Source organism: Zingiber officinale, chromosome 1B (assembly GCF_018446385.1).
Source record: "Zingiber officinale cultivar Zhangliang chromosome 1B, Zo_v1.1, whole genome shotgun sequence".
Classification (NCBI taxonomy): Eukaryota; Viridiplantae; Streptophyta; class Magnoliopsida; order Zingiberales; family Zingiberaceae; genus Zingiber; species Zingiber officinale.
This window is the reverse complement of record NC_055986.1, coordinates 127,049,924-127,071,607: the sequence shown is the minus strand read 5'-3', so window position 1 is coordinate 127,071,607 and position 21,684 is coordinate 127,049,924. Positions and strand designations below refer to the sequence as shown.

Below are 21,684 nucleotides of genomic sequence, written 5' to 3'. Positions count from 1 at the left end.
ATATACCACTTGTAGGACTGTTGCGGCCGGCTAGGAGGGGGTTGGATATCCTGCAAACACAAAAAGATAAACCCTCCTCAAACTCTTTAAGCTAACACTTGTATATATAAGATAAGCCGATAAATTAAAAGCATAAAGAAAAAATGAGGCGCAAACTATTTAGTTGGTTACAACCGATGTGGTTGTTAATCCAAGGAAGATCAAGCTCACTAAAAATCTCCTTTGGGCGGAGAAGCCTCGTACATCAATGAAGCGTAGAAAACAGAAGTTTAACTCTAAACTAAAGCGCACAAGCGTTGGAATTACAAGTAATGAGTTCGTTAATTTAACTGTACAGATCAGTTAAATCAGCCTCTTCTATCAGCCTTACGTCCCTTAGATGCCTTCCCATCCTTCACGCCTTGCCTTTTAGAGCTTCCATCAGCCTTTCCATTGTTGTCAGATCTTCCTTTGCCAAGAGGTCGCACCTCTGGGACATTATCCATTGCCAAGTCACACTGGGACTTACTTTGCCAAGACTACATACTTGGACTTACATCGCCAATACTCACCATCAGACTTTCCTCCTTTGCCTAGATCACACTTGGACTTTCCTTGTTGTACCTATGTCCTGCATACTTACAATGCATATCAAATACAACAATAAATCTAACTTAAACCTTTGCCTAAACATCAAAACCTAGGGCACCTAGATTGCTCCAACAATCTTTCCATTTTTGATGTTTGGCAACCTATTTAAGTTAGGGAAATAATGTAGCAAAATATATACAAATAAATATGCAAATCAACTCATGCATAAACATGGAACCTAACCCTAGGCTCCCCCTTCACCTAAGCTTCCCCTTAAGCTAGGATTTCTTGCAAAGGTGTGTAGGTTTCTCACTTAAATCCAACATTTCTCCCCCTTTTCTATATATCAAAAAGAGCTACAACAATATCCCAATTATTGGACTCTTTAACCTATAATGACCATAAACATCATGTATTAATCCCCCATAAGATTACATATATATTCACCACTCTTTTGGTCATTTTCTAATGTTGAAAAATATTTTCAAACTATATCAGTCGATTGCAATAAGTCCCAGTTGACTGCTATCATTAAAATAAGCTTACAGAGACATTATGTGCTCATGATCAGTGTTACCAGTCGACTGGTATAGTTACCAGTCGATTGGTACACTATTTCAGCCAAAAATAATATTTCTGACTCAACTTCAGAAATACACCAGAAATTCCACAGAGCTCCAAAAATTTTCAAATTTTATGGATAAGTCTATTTTATCAATGTCTATTTGGAAGAAATATATACAAAATATATTTATCACAGATCCTAAGATTGACACAAAACTCTAAACTAGCTAAATGATTCAATTTAACTTTGATCTAAAGTCCTAGTTTTGACTTCATCTTGAAGTATCTGCCCATACTAAACCATAATGCATCTCTAGCATGAGTTTATATGGCATCTATACATCAAAAACTAATTTTCATGCAATATGAACCCAATTCATATTTCCATGCATGATACCATCCCAATTGTACCAACCAACTAGGTTAGAGACATAAGTCCATCTCCTAACCACTTGGTACTATACATTTGATGGCCCATCTACCATGGGTCCCAAAGGCTCTTTGAGCTCCTAACTTAGGGCTCTTAATCTTAGTCACCTCCGTAGATGACTCATCCAATATGGCTATACCCACATGGTGTTAGAGTGTATACTAAAAGCCTAGCTTTTGGTATAAACATTTATCTAGAAATAAGAATCACATTGGTCAAATGTCTACATTTATGATAAATGTAGTTGTTCAATTAATTTATATTGTAGATGACATGGTGTGTGGTGTCACACACAGAAGATCATGTTATCAGTACCTTATAAATTATAAACAGTAGCTCACGACCATGATGGAAAGGAACAAACCATTGGAAGGTCGTAGTGTAATTAGGTATTAGTTAATCTTGACTATATAATTACACTAGTACACTCAGAGTGTATTGAGTAGGACCATTTGAGGTTGTTTCTTTTATACTAGCTTTATAAAGAAACAAAGACCTCGGTTATTATGGAAGTGTGTGCTCTTAATCCTAATATAATAACAAGCACATATATTTGATATTTATTTCTTTAATTTATCAATGGGTGAGATTTAGTTCGATAAATCAATAAGCCCGATAAGTTGGGAAATGATATCACTTATAGTGTGTGTTGTTGATTATAGAAGGAAACTGTGTCCTAGAGATACTAGGTTGATAATGTCCTCAAGAGGAGCTCATAAGGATTGTCATGTTAAACCCTGCAGGTGGACTTAGTCCGACATGATAATAAGGTTGAGTGGTACTACTCTTGGACTTAGATATTAATTAAATGAGTTGTCAGTAACTCACTTAATTAGTGGACATTCGATATCTTAAACACAGGGAGACTAACACGCTCATAATAAGAAGGAGCCCAAAATGTAATTTGGGATTGGTGCGGTAGTTCAATAATAGTTCTCTAGTGGAATGAATTATTATTGATAAAATTAAGTTGTGTGTTCGGGGCGAACACAGGATGCTTAATTTTATCGGGAGACCAAAACCAATTCCTCCTCTCGGTCCCTATCGTAGCCTCTTATTTATAGAGTACTATACCCACCTATACCCACCTTCATACCCATGTTATAGGGGTCGGCCAAGCTAGCTTGTGGATCAAGCTAGGGTCGGCCAAACCATTGGTTCATGGGTGGCCGGCCTTAGCTTGAACCCAAGCTTAGGTGGCCGGCCCTATTTAATTTAAAAAGAATTTTAATTTTAAAATTTTCTTATGTGAAAGATATAATTTATTGAAGAGATTAAAAATTAAAATATCTCTTTTATAAGTCTCTACAAAAGATTAAAGAAAGAGATTAAATCTCTTTCCTTATTTGTAGATTAGAAGGATATTTTATTTCTCTTCTTTATAAATTATTCACATGTTGAAAAATTAAAATTATAGAAATTTCTTTTTATAAACCATAAAGGGATTAAAATTATTGGAGAAATTTTTTATAAAATTTCTGGAGACAAATTAGGAAGTTTTAATTAATTAAAACTCTCCTTGTTTTGTTTTAAAGTGGTCGGCCATTGTTTTTAAAAGAAGAAAATTGTTTTAATTAAAATAATTTTTCTTTACATGGCAAAAGAATTAAGGAAATTTTGTAATTAAATTTCCTAATTTGCCTAGGCCAAGGAATATAAAAGAAGAGGTGAGGGTGCCTTCAAGGGGACAACCTCTATTATTTTTCTCCCTCTTTTCCTTGGTGTGGTGGCCGGACCTTCCCTTTCTCTCTTCTCCTCTTGTTGGCCGAAACCTATCTTCTTGGTGGAGCTTTTGTTTGTGGCCGGATCAAGGAAGGAGAAGAAGGAGAGAAAGCAAGTCTCGTCTCTAGCATCCCTTGGAGCATTGGTGGTGGCCGAAATTCTTCATCCTTGAAGAAAATTATTGTGGCCGGCCATCCTCTTCCTTTCTTCCTCTTTTGTGGTGGCTGAAACCTATCTCTTGCTTGGAGTTCTTGTGGTGGCCGGATACTACTTGGAGAAGAAGAAGAAGAAGGAGAGAAAGCTTGTATCCCTTGGAGCTTGGTTGGTGTTTTATTCTTCGTCCTTGGTGAAGCTTCTTTCTTTGTGGCCGAACCTAGCTAGGAGGAGAAGAAGGTGGTTGGTGGTTTCTCATCTCGGAAGATCGTTGCCCACACAACGTCCGAGGTTAGAAGAGGAATACGGTAGAAGATCAAGAGGTCTTTCTAGAAGGTATAACTAGTAATTTTTCTTTTCGCATCATGCTAGTTATTTATGGAAATAATACCAAATACAAGAGGCTTACGATTCTAGTATTTCGAATATGTTTTTCGAAGTTGTGTTCTTTTGTTTTATTTTTTTTTCTTGTGATTTGATTGTTCTTTTCGGTTAACCTAAAGTTATTTTAGGAAATTAAATATTAGATTTCTATAAAAGGTTTTGTCTAGTCGGTGGTGGTTGCTCCCATATCCAAGAAGGCCATGTGCCTCGCCACGTCAGTACTGGGAACCAATTATGGAAATTAATATTTAATGGAATTAATAACTTAAGGCGATTTGGGTCGAACGTATTAAGTTCTACAGGAGATCCAAGTCAAAACCTAAAAGAACAAATAGATTAAGTTTTGGATCAAACGCGTTAAGTTCCGCAGGTGATCCAAAATTTAATTTAAAAGAACACATGGTAGCTAGGAAAAGGTTCAGACCTTTGTACAAAATTTTTGTACAGTGGAACCTCTAGGTTTTCCGAGTAGCAACCAACACATGGTGCATCATAGGTGTCTTCTTCTTCTTAACCTTGGACACCTTGTCCTTTGTTAACTTCTTTTTGTCTTTAATCTTGGACACCCCATCCTTTCCATAAACATATGCAACCCTAGTATATTTCTTCTTATTGGCCTTGGATAATTCTCCCTTCTCCTTGGTCACTCCTCCCTTACCAACGTCATGTGCCACCTTAGCACTTGACCTCCTTTTGGTTTTGGAGGGACCCAATTTGACATTTTTGGATCTTTAACCACCCAAACACATGTCAAGTCCTCTAGGTTCAATAATGAACTTATCTAGGACTTTCTCTAACCTATCAAGCTTTTCCTTTAAAGCTTGATTTTCCAATTCTAGGTTTTTAACCCTAGAATCAACATGTCCATCATGGACATTCCTAGTGTAAAATATTGAAAAAATGGCGAATAATGATAAGGGAAGTTTTTAGAATTTTTAGAAATTTTTTTGGAATTTTTCGGAGACCGTATGGACGAGTTTACGGGGATAAAAACGGGGCCCCGGGGAAGTCTATTTAGGTACCCCATTTAAGCGAGGAAAAGTTTATTTCCTATTTCTTTGTCTTTTCCTCCCGTTACTGTGCCGTGCCCCTAATCTCCGCGCGCCCGAGCCGACGCTGATTTTTCTTCTTCTCCCCCGATCTTCTGCCCTAACCGCACGCGACGGTTTCCTTCTCCCCCAGCGTACAAAACCCATCGCCTGAACCCCTTCCTCTTGCTCCGCCCTTGCTGATTTTCCCCTCTTCTGATCTCTGTGCGCCAACACCGCAGACGCTCTGCCCTAGCGCCGGCAGACGGCTGCCTCCCCTGTGCTCTAGCACCACTGCCGACCGCTGCGAACCCACAACCAGTTGTCACCTGCCCAAGCGTGTTGCTTCCCATACGGTCGTTGTGACTCATTGTCAAAGCAGCCGCTGCAACTGGTTATCGAAGCTGCCATTACTGCCGACTGTTGACTTGGTAATCAATTTCAGTTTGTTTCTCGAAGCAATCGATTAAGGATCGATTGAGAACTGTTTGATTTGGAAAGTGTCTCTTTGGATTGTGGTAGTGTAGATTTTTATTCCATGTTGCTTTGTTGTGGATGGCATCTGTAATATATGCGTTTGGGGGTGTAGGTATGCTTGATGATGTTGAAGAGCAATAATTTAATCTCGATGACTTTGAATTGAGTTTGATAAGAATGATATTAATTTGTATTCCACTAAAGAGGTGATTGAGGTTGCAGAGGTAATCAAAGATGATAGATTTTTGTGGAAATTAGAAATGTTATTGATAAGGACAGATCAAAATGAATTATTGTGGAGGATTATCTAGAGTGTAACAGTGTGAATGTGATTACTAGGGACAATCATTTTATTATTCTTAAATGATTTACTATGATGAGATTTGTAGGGGATACTGAAGGGGCTTTTGGTTTGGAGAATTGATTCCAGTTTGTAATTGCTTGGCTTGAGGTTATTCTTGGGGATGATTTGGTCAAATAGATAAATTAAATTGTTGAATGAGGTTTGCGTTTTTCTAATTGGGAATTTTGAATAATGTAGAAACTCCAAGGTTTGAGTTGGCTTGTGGATGTAGTAAGAGGACTTTTGTAGATAGTTATCCAAAATATATTGTCTTGGGGGGTTGACACGTGTACCATACCATATGAAGAACCCAATTTATTTTATTGTTCTTAAGGATTTTTATTTAGCTATTCATTTGAGTTGTAGCTAAATAAAAATGTATATATATTGGTGACACGGGACTTTGACACGAGACGAGCATCTCGACGTCGGATTTGGACTGAATTGGACCTTCCTATTGGAGGCGGGTACCTTGACTTATCTTTGATAATGTCATGTTGATATGTTTAGTAGGTTATAACCTTTAGTAATGATTATGTTTGTCTTTGCTTCGGTTGGTCACTACCCGATACCTGTTACATACTTGTTTTGTTTACTTATTATGCACTTCATGTTAGTACCTACATGATTATACATGCTTATAGGGGTAGTGACACAACCATGTGTTTATTATGTTCAGGATCTAGGTTTGTATACCTTATCTGATCTATGTTCCTTTGATTTGGTTCATTGTCCTATGGTACACATTTTATATATATATGGATATTGATATGCTGTTCAGGATTTTGCCATGCTTAGTGTCATGCATCATCTCGCATGATTGCATGTTGTGCGATAGTCTGCTCCATTATTATCGAGCACATCGCCAGTTACATGGATCTGCACACACCACCACTCATGGGTTAGTGGTATATCAGACAGGTGTGTGGCAATTCTGCTGTTAGGCTCTGTTGGTCCGGTGACTTAGCGTGATAGCCGGCAGACAGTTCTGCTCTGTTAGGCTCCATTGGTTTAGAGACGCAGCGTGGTAGCCGGCAGGCATTTTGCTCTGTTTGGCTCCGTTGGTCCGCTCATGGGTAGTGTGACGCAGCGTGGTAGCCGGCAGGGATCCCTCCCCGTCATCGTGTACCGGGAGATGAGAGCATTGAGCTCCCCCACTTATGATTTGGGGTAGGAGGATAAGTATACTCTGACAGCATCCCGTCCACTTGGTCACTCATTAGGAGCAGTGACGGCAGAGTGCACGGTTGTCACAGCCCTACCCACTAGGTCTCACCATCGTGTGTGAGATGACTGACTGGCGTCAGGGGTGACCATGTCATTGGTATCATATGCATTGATGCATTTACTGATTGTGTTTGTTGCACTTATATGCTGCATTTGGATGGATGCATATGTTTGACATGCATACAGAATTTATGATACTCTCGGTCTGACGACCTGACTATTCTGATAGGAGGCCCTGGTGAGTACAGTTCTCTTCAGCTTTTTCTTTTGTGCATCTTCCAGCTTTTGTCCAGGAGACTATACTCCATAGTTATTATTATTTTTTATAGTTTACTATACATGTCAACTAGGTATCTGCTGAGTTTTTAAACTCACCCCCGTGGACACTATCTTTTTCGGGTACCAGGTTGTTTATAGAGTCGCTTGGAGTATCCTGCCTGCCGGTTCCCATATCACATCAGAAGACCTGTCTCCGCTTTTGTTTATTTTTATTTTGGTATATGGAATTTGTGTATTTAGCTTGTATTCTAGTTTTGTTTCTGGGGTATTGTTTTGTTGTGTGGCGTAAGCCTAGCAGGCTAGCAGTCTTCGATTTTAGTTTGTATGTGTTATCTATTGTATTTTCCGCTGTGTTTGGTTTTGGTACAGCCGAGTGGGCTGTTAGATTTACATATAACTGCGTGGTTGTGTTTTTTTTATTGTATCAGCCGAGTAGGCTGCATATAAACTACGTGGTTGTGTATATTCCAGCCACCTGTGGCTGAGGTATATTGTGTTTATAGAAATGGTTCAGATTGTCACCCGTACAGGGGAGGTGTTGCGAGAATTTCCTCTGGCAGGGACTCCTCTGGGGTGTGACAATTTATTTGGTATCAGAGCGAGGTTGGCGATACTTGTTTGTATATCGTGATACGGATTTCAAGATTTATCTGATACCAATTTATTTGTATCAGAGCATGGTTTACGAGTCTCCTGGCAGCAGCAGGACATCTCCAAGCTATAGGAGGTATGTTGGTATACTGTTATCCTACCTTTTTGTTAGTATGCATTGTTGACTATGATAGTTATGACATGTATGAACACTTTTTTATTTAGTACCTGTCTGGTTGTTGTAGCTCATATTACATGTAATGGGTTAGCCACTGATGATGATCGACCCTAATAGAGATCAAGGATTACAGTCTCTAGTGATTTTTCATATCATACCACTAGTAGTTTTAGCTTCTGTTACTATTAGTTGGTTAGGAGATGGAGGCACATACCAGCCTCTACTATTATTAGCTGGGTAGTGGATAGTATCTACATATTCATGTTGACTTAGCCAGTAGAATACCATGTTATCTTAATTAATTCATCAGTAGATATTGATTTACTCTTGTTAGATTGGTCAATAGAAGACTGATTTACACTTGTTGATTTGGGTAGTCGTGGATCAATATACCTTAGTTGCTTGTGGAGGATTAATGTATTCTTGATTAGTTAGTAGATGACCGATTTAGTTTTGTTGATCCGATCAGTAGGGGATTGTCATACTCTATTTTTAGATGTTCGAAACTTTGGGTTATTTGTGCTTAGTTAGGTATCTAGAGCACATTTGAGTACATGTTTTGTACTGACATGGAAAAGACTGAATTAGCCGTATATCATTGTCGGTTTGGGTCAGTCTATAGAGGATCGATGTATCCTATTCCATGTGGACTTTAATTTTTGACTATATGTACCTAGTTGGATAACATAGAAGGTAGCATAGGGAATGTCAGGTTGATTGTGTTAAATATGCTGATTATTCATATCTATGTTATGTGTACATATGTTTAGTGTATTATGGGAGGTATCTTGTTGATTATATTTGTACTGTGTACACTCATACCTATTATGATTTGTTGGAAGTATTACGTTGATTTTACTCTTGGCATAGGTGTATATATGTTAGGTGAGTGTTGTTTGAGGTGTATTGTCGATTATACCTACGTTGATTTATGCACACGGGTTCGGAATGTATTTTTGGAGGTATCATGCTGATTTATACCTGTGTTATGAGTATGTTTGGTGTGTACTAACTGGAGGATTATGTCGATCATACCTATGTTGTGTGGGCATATGTGTCAGGTGTATTGTGGGTAGCATTATGATGATTCTACTTATGTGGAGTGTCTACATTATGTCATTTGTTGTATTACCCTGTCAACTAATTCTCCTATTAGTGGGTGACTCACTAGTATGTTGATAGAGTTGACGATGGATTTGATTTGCTTACTGGATTGTGATACCCTTGGTTGCTCACAGTGATGTGGTAGAGTGATTCGTGCAGTCACCAGTTGGATAGTTAGATGTCTTGTTCTCATATTATGGATTGTTTGTGGTGGAGCATTGCTCTCACATTTTATGGATTGTTGTGGTGGAGCGTTGCTCCCATATATTATGGATTGTTTGTGGTGGAGCGCTGCTCCCACATATTATGGATTGTTGCTCCACCATATTTTGGATTGTTGTGGTGGAGCGCTACTCCCATATAGGTTACCTTGTTGGTTGTAGAGCGTTGCTCCCACATATGTAGTATTTCTTGTGATGGAGCGTTGCTCTCATATTAGATGATCTATTCTTTGGTGATTTGTAGTTAGTGATCAGATTTCGGACTTGTTATCGGGGATCTCTGGTAGAGAATGTTTGTTGTACAGACATTATGAGTTTTTGGTAATGCCATTTGGGCTTACCGATGCTCCAGTGGTATTTATAGATTTGATTAACCACATCTTTATGGAGTATCTAGATCAGTTCGTTGTCGTTTTCATCGACGACATATTGATCTACTCGCGTTCTGAGGAGGAACATGCACAACATCTTCGCATAGTCTTGGAGACTCTTCGCCGACATCAACTATACGCGAAGTTCAGCAAGTGTTCATTCTGGCTATCTTCAGTCAATTTTCTGGGTCATGTAGTCTCTAGCCGAGGTATTTCAGTAGACCCTCAGAAGATCGAGGTTGTCACTAGTTGGGAGCAGCCGAAATCAGTGCAGGAGATCCACAGTTCTTGCGATTGGCAGGATATTACATACCTTTCGTCGAGAGTTTCTTCCGTCTAGCTACGCCACTGACACACCTGACCAGAAAAGGCATGAAGTTCACTTGGTCAGAAGCCTGTGAGACTAGCTTTCAGAAGCTGAAGTGGAGATTAGTGTCGGATCTAGTTTTGGTTTGCCCGCTGGAGAGGACGGATTTGTGCTCTACACCGACGCGTCTCTTCAGGGTATGGGCGTTGTTCTGATGCAGCACGGCAGGGTAGTCTTCTATACTTCTCGATAGTTGAAGGAGCATGAGAAGAACTACCCAGTACATGATTTGGAGTTAGCCGCCATCATCTTTGCTTTGAAGATTTGGCGACATCATCTGTACGGTATTACATTTGAGATTCTCACTGATCATAAGAGTCTCAAATACATTTTCACCCAGAAGGAACTCAATCTCCGACAGAGGAGATGGATGGAGTTCCTGAAAGATTATGATTGTACTATTAGCTATCACCCGGGGAAAGCTAATGTGGTTGCCGATGCACTCAGCAGGAAGCCCAGAGGACTTTGGCTTGCCACCGAGTTGTGGTCACAGACTTGGTTCAGGGTTTCTCCGAGTTGGGCCTTCAGGAGCAGGGACAGGCAAAGCAGGGTATTCTGGTTACCATGGTTGCTCAGTCGTCGATCATGACGAGGATCCGAGAGGCCCAGACCGGTGATTAGCATTTGCAATTTATTGGCAGCCAGATAGCTTCCGGGCAGCAAACCGAGTTCACACGAGATGAGGAGGGTATTATATACTTCCAAGGTAGATTAGGCATATCTCAGTCTCACCCGGTCTTGCAGGAGCTACTTCAGGAGGCTCATCGCTCTCGATTTACGATCCATCCTGGTGGGACCCGCATGTATCGAGATTTGAGGCGTTCCAACTGGTGGAATGGTATGAAGAAAGACATCGTGGAATTTGTAGCAAGATGTCTGGTTTGTCAGCAGGTGAAGGCCGAGCACTAGAGACCTGCCGGCTTACTTCAGCGGATTCCTATTCCCGAGTGGAAATGGGAACACATTACCATGAACTTTGTGGTGGGTTTGCCGAGGACACGACGAGGCTATGATGCGATTTGGGTAATCGTTGATCGATTAACGAAATCCGCGCACTTTTTAGCGATCCGGAAGACTGATTCCCTGGATCGATTGGCAGATCTGTATTGCCGGGAGATCATCATATTACATGGTGTTCCTTTGAGTATCATTTCGGATAGAGATCCTCGGTTCACGTCTCGATTCTGACAGAGTCTGCAGCAGGCCTTGGGCACTCAACTCCGATTCAGTACAGTTTTCCATCCACAGACAGATGGACAGTCAGAGCGGACCATTCAGATTCTAGAGGACTTGTTGAGGTCATGTGTATTGAATTTTGGAGGCAGTTGGGAGGACCACTTGCCATTGGTAGGGTTCGCCTACAACAACAGCTTTCATTCGGCTATCCAGATGGCACCGTTTGAAGCATTGTATGGTAGGCCTTGTCGGACACCCACCCTCTAGGATAAGGTTGGAGAGGCCCAGCTGTTGGGACCTCATAGAGCTCAGCATGAGGCAGAGTTGGTCCGTACTATCAGACGGAGGATGTCAGAGGCGCAGGACCGCCAGAAGAGTTATGCAGATCGGAGACGCAAACCCCTGAAGTTCTCTACTAGCGACCATGTATTTCTGCGAGTTTCACCCACGAAAGGGGTGAAGAGATTTGGCTTCAGAGGTAAGCTAGCTCCGCGATACATTAGACCTTTCCAGATATTGGAGAGGATTGGAGTGGTAGCTTATCGTCTGGCACTACCACCGTCCTTAGCAGGTGTTCACGACGTATTCCATGTGTCTATGCTGAGGAGATACATACCCGACCCGACACATGTGCTGACAGATATCTCAGTTCTCGTTTAGCCTGACGTCACTTATGAGGAGGTTCCGATACAAATTCTGGACCGGAAAGAGCATTAGTTGCGGAACAATACAATCCGACTGGTTAAAGTTGGATGACATCATCATTCCGATAAGGAGGATACCTGGGAGCTCGAGGATACGATCCGAGCTCGATATCGATACCCCCATCTTTTCACTTGAGGTATGTGATTTAATTTACCGTTCAGCATCTATACTCTTTACCTGTTGTTAGTATTTGCTGATGGTAAATAACGAAATTTGGGAACCAAATTTTTATTAGTGGGGGAGAATGTAAAATATCGAAAAATGATGAATAATGATAAGGGAATTTTCCAGAATTTTTAGAAATTTTTCAGGAATTTTTCGGAGATCGTATGGACGAGTTTACGGGGATAAAAACGGGGCCCCGGGGAAGCCTGTTTAGGTACCCCATTTAAGCGAGGAAAAGATTATTTCCTATTTCTTTTTCTTTTCCTCCCGTTACTGTGCCATGCCCCTAATCTCCGCGTGCCCGAGCCGACGCCGATTTTTCTTCTTCTCCCCCGATCTTCTGCCCTAACCGCACGCGGCGGTTTCCTTCTCCCCCAGCGTACAAAACCCATCGCCCAAACCCCTTCCTCTTGCTCTGCCCTTGCCGATTTTCCCCTCTTCTGATCTCTGTGTGCAAACACCGCAGACGCTCTGCCCTAGCGTCGGCAGATGGGCGCCTCCCCTGTGCTCTAGCACCACTGCCGACCGCTACGAACCCACGACCGGTTGTCACCTGCCCAAGCGTGTTGCTTCCCATACGACCGCTGTGACTCATTGTCGAAGCAGCCGCTGCAACTGGTTATCGAAGTTGTCATTGCTTCCGGTTGTTGACTTGGTAATCAATTTCAGTTTGTTTCTCGAAGCAATCGATTAAGGATCGATTGAGAACTGTTTGATTTGGAAAGTGTCTCTTTGGATTGTGGTAGTGTAGACTTTTATTCCATGTTGCTTTGTTGTGGATGGCATCTGTAATATATGTGTTTGGAGGTGTAGGTATGCTTGATGATGTTGAAGAGCAATAATTAAACTCGATGACTTTGAATTGAGTTTGATAAGAATGATATTAATTTGTATTCCACTAAAGAGGTGACTGAGGTTGCAAAGGTAATCAAAGATGATAGATTTTTGTGGAAATTAGAAATGTTATTGATAAGGATAGATCAAAATGAATTATTATGGAGGATTATCTGGAGTGTAACAGTGTGAATGTGATTACTAGGGACAATCATTTTATTATTCTTAAATGATTTACTATGATGAGATTTGTAGGGGATACTGAAGGGGCTTTTGGTTTGGAGAATTGATTCCAGTTTGTAATTGCTTGGCTTGAGGTTATTCTTGGGGATGATTTGGTCAAATAGATAAATTAAATTGTTGAATGAGGTTTGCGTTGTTTTAATTGGGAATTTTGAATAATGTAGAAACTCCAAGGTTTGAGTTGGCTTGTGGATGTAGTAAAGAGGACTTTTGTAGATAGTTATCCAAAATATATTGTCTTGGGGATTTGACACGATGTACCATACCATATGAAGAACCCAATTTATTTTGTTGTTCTTAAGAATTTTTATTTAGCTATTCATTTGAGTTGTAGCTAAATAAAAATGTATATATATTGGTGACACAGGACTTTGACACGAGACGAGCATCTCGACGTCGAATTTGGACTGGATTGGACCTTCCTATTGGAGGCAGGTACCTTGACTTATCTTTGATAATGTCATGTTGATATGTTTAGTATGTTATAATTGTAGGACTGTTGGGCCGGCTGGAAGAGGGGTTGTTGGATATCCTGCAAAATCAAAAACGAACAACCATTCTCGAACTCTTTAAGCTAACACTTGCATAAATAGATTAATCAGTAAATTAAAAGCATAAAGGAAGAGGCACGAGTGTTTACTTGATTACAACCGATGTGGTTGTTAATTCAAGGAAGATTAAGCCCAATATCAATCTCCTTCAGGCGGAGAAGCCTCTTACAGCGTTGACATACAAAAAGAAAGAAGCTCAAATAAAACTCTAAAGCGCACAAGCATTGGATTTACAGTTCTGAGTTCGTTGAAAAGCTTCTGGACCAAGGCTATATTTATAGCCTTGGTCGGGGCGCCTGGAAGGGTTTCGAGCGCCCTGGGGGGGATAAAACTTTATCCCCCAACGTTCAGAACTCATTGGACGTGTTCTGGTCAACAATACTGGTTCAGGCGCCCGGAAGGGTTCCGGGCGCCCCGGAGCCCAAAGTCAACATATGTTGACTTTTTCGTCCGGGACCTCTTCCTGGTTCAGTCCCGCCTCGGTCCGGTTCTTCTCCTCCGGATCCGCTCGCATGGGTGATCTCTGCCATCCGGAAAAGGGCTCACCCGAACCCAACTTCTGATCTTCTCGAGCAGCCTTCCGCTCCGGCTTCTCGTCCCTCGGAATCGCCGCGTGTTTCCTTCTCGTCCACCAGCGTACTCATCCGCAGTCTTCGTCCCTCGGTTGCACCCCGTGCCGACCTTCTCGCTAGCTGCGTCTCTTGCTCCTCGAGTAATCTTCCGCTCAGGCTTTCGTCCCTCAGAACCACCGCACACTTCCTTATCGTCCACCGGGGTACTCTTCCGCAGCACCTCGTCCCTCGGACGAACCGCGTACCGTCCTTCTAGCTAGCTACGTCTTCCGCTCGAGTACCTGTGCTCCTAAGCTCCTGCACACTTAGACACAAGATTAAAACAACACATGACCTAACTTAACTTGTTGATCACACCAAAACAACCTTGGGGTTCCAACAATAACCTTTAGTAATGATTATGTTCATCTTTGCTTCGGTTGGTCACTACCCGATACCTGTTACATGCTTGTTTTGTTTACTTATTATGCACTTCATGTTAGTACCTACCTGATTATACATGCTTATAAGGGTAGTGGCACAACCATGTGTTTATTATGTTCATGATCTAGGTTTTTATACATTATCTGATCTGTGCACCTTTGATTTGGTTCATTGTCCTATGGTACACATTTTATATATATATGGATATTGCTATGTTGTTCAGGATTTTGCCATGCTTAGTGTCATGCATCATCTCGCATGATTGCATGCTGTGTGATATTCTGCTCCATTATTGTCGAGCACATCGCCAGTTACATGGATCTGCATACACCACCACTCATGGGTTAGTGGTATATTAGACAGGTGTGTGGCAGTTCTACTGTTAGGCTCCGTTAGTCCGGTGACTCAGCTTGGTAGTCAGCAGACAGTTCTGCTCTGTTAGGCTCCATTGGTTTAGAGACGCAGCGTGGTAGCCGACAGATAGTTTGCTCTGTTTGGCTCCGTTGGTCCGCTCATGGGTAGTGTGACGCAGCGTGGTAGCCGGCAGGGATCCCTCCCCGTCATCGTGTACCGGGAGATGAGAGCATTGAGCTCCCCCACTTATGATTTGGGGTAGGAGGATAAGTATACTCGGACAGCATCCCGTCCACTTGGTCACTCATCAGGAGCAGTGACGGCAGAGTGCACGGTTGTCACAGCCCTACCCACTAGGTCTCACCATCGTGTGTGAGATGACTGACTGGCGTCAGGGGTGACCATGTCATTGGTATCATATGCATTGATGCATTTACTGATTGTGTTTGTTGCACTTATATGTTGCATTTGGATGGATGCATATGTTTGACATGCATACAAGATTTATGATACTCTCGGCCTGACGACCTGACTATTCTGATAGGAGGCTCTGGTGAGTACAGTTCTCTTCAGCTTTTTTCTATTGTGCATCTTCCAGCTTTTGTCCAGGAGACTGTACTCCATAGTTATTACTATTTGTTATAGTTTACTATACATGTCAACTAGGTATCTGTTGAGTTGTTGAACTCACCCCCGTGGACACTATCTTTTTCAGGTACCAGGTTGTTTATGGAGTCGCTTGGAGTATCCTGCCTGCCAGTTCCCATATCACATCAGAAGACCTATTTCCGCTTTTGTTTATTTTATTTTGGTATATGGAATTTGTGTATTTAGCTTGTGTTTTGGTTTTGTTTCTGGAGTATTTTTTTTTATGTGGCGTAAGCCTAGCCGGCTAGCAGTCTTCGTTTTTAGTTTGTATGTGTTGTCCATTGTATTTTCCGCTGTGTTTGGTTTTGGTACAGCCGAGTGGGCTGTTAGATTTACATATAACTGCGTGATTGTGTTTTTTTTATTGTATCAGCCGAGTAGGCTGCATATAAACTGCGTGGTTGTGTGTATATTCCAGCCGCCTGTGGCTGAGGTATATTGTGTTTGTAGAAATGATTCAGATTGTCACCCGTACAAGGGAGGTGCTGCCGGAATTTCCTCTGGCAGGGACTCCTCTGGGGCGTGACACCTAGACCTACCCTTCCTAGGCATATGTCTCCCCTTCTTGGGATTAATTCCTAGGTTATCAGCCAACTTCCTCCCCTTAGGCAAGGTAGATTGTTTCTTGTTAGGTCCAACCTTACATGATTTTCTTGAGTTATCTACCATGTTAACCCTATTCCTATCATTGTACCTAAATCCATAATTATGCATGGGTACATAATTTCCAATATTCCTAACAAGCATGAAGGAATTTGAACTTGGATTAAACTTCAAAATAGGATTACCTTCCCTTTTACCTTTGAAAGTCCTACTTAACTTGAGCTCCTTTTCTTTTCCCATTTCTTCAAGTGTGCCAATTTCTTGAGTTCTCCTCTCCTTGGGCACTTCATGTGGTAGTGTCCCCACTCACCACATGTGAAATACCTAATGTGCTTCTTCTCCTTGACTCCATCCCTACAACCCACGTTAGTTCTTAAAGCAACTTTACTGGGTTTAGGAATTCCTCCTTTACCTTTTTGAGTGAAGGGCACCTACTCTTGTAGTGCCACATCTTACCATACTTAAAAGCATTTGATGTGGTCCTTTGTGCTCTTATTGGTAGTTGAGGTGGTGGGTTGAGTTTTTATGATCTCCTTTTCTTTGGATTGCTCTTCTTCTTCTTCACTTGAAGATGTGGACGGTTCCACTTCTTCCTCCCTTAAAGATGTGGATGATACCTTCTCATCTTCCTTCTCCTCCTCGAATGTTGAGCATGTGTCAACATCCGATTGGTCCTTCCCTTGGACCAATGCACCCTTCTCCTTGGGTTCCTTCACTCTTTGAAGTTGTGTAGTATCTTTATGGAGCACAATCACCTTTCTCTAAAACTCATAAAGACTCTTGTACTCACCTACATTCAATACCGCATTAGGAGGTAATAAATTAATTAAAATTCTAGTTACCTCCTTGTCTGCCTCTGATTGCTCCCTTTGCTCTTCGGTCCAATACCAAGGCCGAAGGCGTTTTCCCTTCTTATCTATTAGAGTCTTGAATGGCTCTTAGAATACCATTCAATGGTTCCACTCTATTTGGAATCACATCTCTAAGCACGACGTCCAATAGTTGAAGTGTTTGCGCTTATAAGGAGGTGGGATCCTGATGTCCCAACCTAGTAGACCTTCCGACTCCATCTTCTTCTTCCTCTAACGGCTCTCTTGGAGATTATTCTAACAAGAGCTAATCTGACCCTGATACCACTTGTTGGGATCTTGACATCCACTAGAGGGGGTGAATAATATCCCACCCAAATCGTTTACTTCCTATAATGTTAGTGCACAGTGGAATACAAAATAAATTAACAAATAGAAAGTTAAACTAAAACAAGAAGAATGAAGACAAGCAAACCACAAATACACACTCGTTTACATGATTTAGAGATAAAGCTCTCACTCCACGGCTATCCGTAAGGTGGACGATCTTGATCCGTTGGTGGATGATTCCCCGGAGAACTTTCTGCTAGCTCGCGTAGCTCCTTGTGGGTGGAGAAACTTCACCACAACTCGCACAAGAACACACTAGATCAGTTGATCACTTGGAGACTCTAATTAGGGTTAACCACCACTAATTTTGCCAACCATGCCTAAGCACCCCAAGCTCTATTAAATAGAGCTCGGGAGGAAAACACCAAGTTGTTTCTTGCCACCAGTCGATTGGTAAAAACACCAGTCGATTGGTCCTAAGCGGAATTCAATTGTTACAGGCCCATGGCTTGATACCAGTTAACTAATAAAAACACCAGTCGACTAATCCACATGGGTTGAGTGAATAGAGATATTTTGTTTGCTACTAGTCGACTAATAAAAATACCAATTGACTATTACAGTAACTGCTACAGTAATTATTACAATACTACTATAGTTAAATTCTAATCCTAGGATTTTACCCTGAGTATAATCTCTCATGCACTCGTCCTTTTCCACACAACCTAAACCTAGCCTTCTAGCCTCCTCCATCAGCCTTACCTCCCTCAGATGTCTTCCCATCCTTCACGCCTTGCCTTCTGGAACTTCCATCGGCCTTGTCATTATTGTCGAGTCTTCCTTTGCCAAGAGGTCGTGTCTCTGGGACTTTATTCATTGTCAAGTCACACTTGGATTTATGTTGCCAAGACTATATGCTTGGACTTACACTACCAAGACTCACTCTTGGACTTTCCTCTTTTGCCAAGATCACACTTGGACTTTTCTTGTTGTACCTGTATCCCGCACACTTACAATGCATATCAAATGCAACAATAAATCTAACTTAAACCTTTACCCAAACATCAAAATCTAGGGCACCTAGATTGCTCCAACAATTTTAATGTTATCAATCGAGTTAAGTTAGGTTCTCTTTCTATATAAATTTTTATACTTATCTAGCTTAATATGTTTAAGTTTGAAAAATATTTTCAAGATTATTCAAAATAGAAAAGTAATTTTTAAATTATTTTTTCAAAATATAAGATTAATTAATACAAATAGGATATTTTAAAAAAATTATTTCTAATAAATATTAATTCTTATAATATTCCCCTAAAAAAAATTTAAATTTTTCTAACTGTTTATTTTATTTTTTTCTTAATTTTTTGATGTAATCAAAGTGGGAAAAATAGGTATAAGTTAAGAGGAAGTTGGGATAATTAAAAATTATTTTCAACACTAATTTGTAAAATAATTAGTATCATTACAATTTTCTTCACTTATTTATTATATTACATTTTGTTTTAACCCTAACTTAACTTAAGATGATACATATCAAAAAGGGAGAGATTGTAAGAATCCCGTAGTAGTTTTGATATGGTTAACCGAGTTAAGTTAGGTTCTGTTTATGTTTGATGTCTAAATATGCAGGAACTTAGGAGCACAAGAAATCGAGTAGAAGACATAGTGGAGGAGAATGATGGTACGGGAAGTAAGTCGACGAGTTGAGTATATCCAAGAGACGAGAAGCTAAATCTTTTTCCCTCCATGTTCAATTCTAGGAGAGCAATGGAGTAAAGTGATAGCATAAGGTTACTCATTTCAATTCTTGAGGAATGTGTCAATCATTTGTTATCGTCCATTTTACCTCGATACCGAAACCTAAGTGGACAGTTGTAAAGATACATGATCAATTAAGTGGATGACAATAACATATTGATCCCTTTGATTAATTCAACTGTTAACAATCTCATCCCTTCAATTACATATATGAAGGAATTGAACTGACAACATTTATTTTATTAATGGCAATGAAAGTATGTGACCAAACATTCAATTATATTATAAATTATAATTAAGAAGCTAGACAAGTTAGCATTTTTGTGACAAGAAAGGGATGGCGTATGGTCCTCTGATGATGCCATCTGAAATGGCATGATATGTCGCCTCCGTCGGGTGAAATCCCTCCCAAGAGGCATGGTTTAGTGGATTAGGACACACTGGTCCAGTCGCGTTGCACGGATACCCATTTCCTCCACAGCAACCAGTAAATGGCACAGTGATACCTACACCAACGCCACAATATTACAAACTCGATCATTCATTAAATTGATATTATAAATTTACTTAAAAAGTAATTAAAATTCAAGGAATTAATTAACAAGTCTAATGCATAATGTGTGTGTATATATACCAAATTGGGCTTGGTTGGAGAACATCCTGATGCCAGAGTTGAGGTAATCTGCATAAGCGATGGTGACATGGGGAAATTGTCCTTTAAGTCTGTCTAGTTCAGTTTGCAAGTGGTTATTTTGATACTCAGAGAAATTGTTCAGCCATATAAGGCAGCCATTCTTGTCGTAGTCGCTTGGCTTGTTACTGCGATACTGCCCTAGCCATGCAGGGATGCAACCGATCGGTAGGTTACCAGGGACGACAAAGGTTTTCGCGCCTAGTCCAATCAAAGTCTATATATATGTGCAAGGAAGAAACATTAATTAATTAGTAGAATGTAATTAATTTGTGATGTGCATATAAACTTACAGTGATGGCAGAGCCTATGGCTTGAACAACGGGGGGCACAATTTGAATGAGTTGATTATAAGGCAGTCTCTTGCTGAGTCCTGAGTTGTAGTCATTGCCACCAATCTCCCCCATCATGATCAACGAATTGGCCAAGAAGTTGGGGTCTAACATTTATTTATGATTATCAAACAAAGATTAAGAATGGAAAATAATAATAATAATAATAATTAAAACTATAGCGATCATATTAATATCCAGTGAGACATACAATCTTAATTTCCAATGGGATTTATTAAATTCTTAAAGCACGAGTTTAATTGATTGATCACAGTTATATATATATATATATAGGGACATGTTTGTGGACATATATGTATACCTCTGAATAATGGATCTGTTTGGACAAATTTTTTGAACCATTCAATTTGATCGGGCAAAGTATGGTTCCAGTTCGGGTTGCTTTTCACTGCGACCGCCCCTCCGAAGGCAAAATTCGCTCCCTTGGAGAAGTCTCCTCCGGCAAGGAAGGGCGGCACAAACGGCAACCCAAGACTTTCCGCTGTAACGAATATAAATAAATATTAATTAATATATAAGATTCATGTGATCCAAATCGCGCGTTACACTGCATCATTCACCAACCGATGAAATCTAGGATGACTCTGCCGTCGCAGTAGCGACCGGTGGCCTTGTGGAAGTAGGTGGTTCCATACGGCCGATTTGAGATGGCAGTGTTGAAGAAGGTGTGCGCGAAGTTGCCAGTGTCCTGCAGCGAGTCGCCGAAGCTAAATATGGCGGAGAAGCAGCTGCTTGCCTGGTGGGCTTCCAGCAACAAAAGAAGGGTGGTGGTTGCTGACAAGATCTGAAAAAACGAGAACGAAGAAGAAGCCATTTTTATTTGTATGTATCTTGCTTCCACTGAGAATGTTCTTGAGCCCTTATATACATACTATACACTTAATTTCTTGTCATATAAATAAACAGTAGTAATTTGGAAAAAAAATATCTAACACTAAATTCAATATCGGGGAAAATATTCTCTCCTTATTTTCTTTTTGGAAAACTTTATAAATTTGGGACACGATTCATTATTTTACATTTTAGTTGTGGTTGGTAAAAGGTAATAGGGATTATAATATAATTAGGATTATATTACAAGATTAATTAGTATAATTTTAAACATATAATGTATTGTAATCTAGATTATAAAAAATAATAAATTTTCATAATTTAAATTACAAGACTAATGGTATATAATTTGGATTACATTATAACCCTAAGATTTAATATACTAAACATATCTTTAGTTCATTTCCTAAACCAATTGGTCACCGCTCTACCAACCTCTACTGTAGCAATTAGCCATCGTCGTCGACAAAGATCAGGATATTTTTATCATTATATAATAATAAAAATTATATTTTTATAAAAAAAATAATATACAAGAATATAATCACTCCTATAATCAAAATTATATGCATAATATATAATTCTTTTATTTAATGTAATATTAATTATATTACATTATAAATTTT

The 21,684-nt window shown here is 40.2% G+C and overlaps 1 protein-coding gene across 1 annotated transcript in view; it reads right to left on the bottom strand.

Moving 5' to 3' along the window:
- The window catches only part of LOC122041954 (GDSL esterase/lipase At1g28600-like), a 58,828-nt gene extending 37,787 nt beyond the window's left edge, over positions 1 to 21,041 (bottom strand). Inside the window, exons 1-5 of the mRNA XM_042601857.1 lie at positions 20,792 to 21,041; positions 20,529 to 20,708; positions 20,168 to 20,313; positions 19,818 to 20,091; positions 19,625 to 19,689 (exon numbers count right to left, since the gene is read on the bottom strand). Coding sequence (XP_042457791.1) covers positions 19,625 to 19,689; positions 19,818 to 20,091; positions 20,168 to 20,313; positions 20,529 to 20,708; positions 20,792 to 21,041 — 915 coding nt within the window. The remainder of the gene's footprint in view (positions 1 to 19,624; positions 19,690 to 19,817; positions 20,092 to 20,167; positions 20,314 to 20,528; positions 20,709 to 20,791) is intronic.
- Between the last annotated feature and the right edge of the window lie 643 nt (positions 21,042 to 21,684).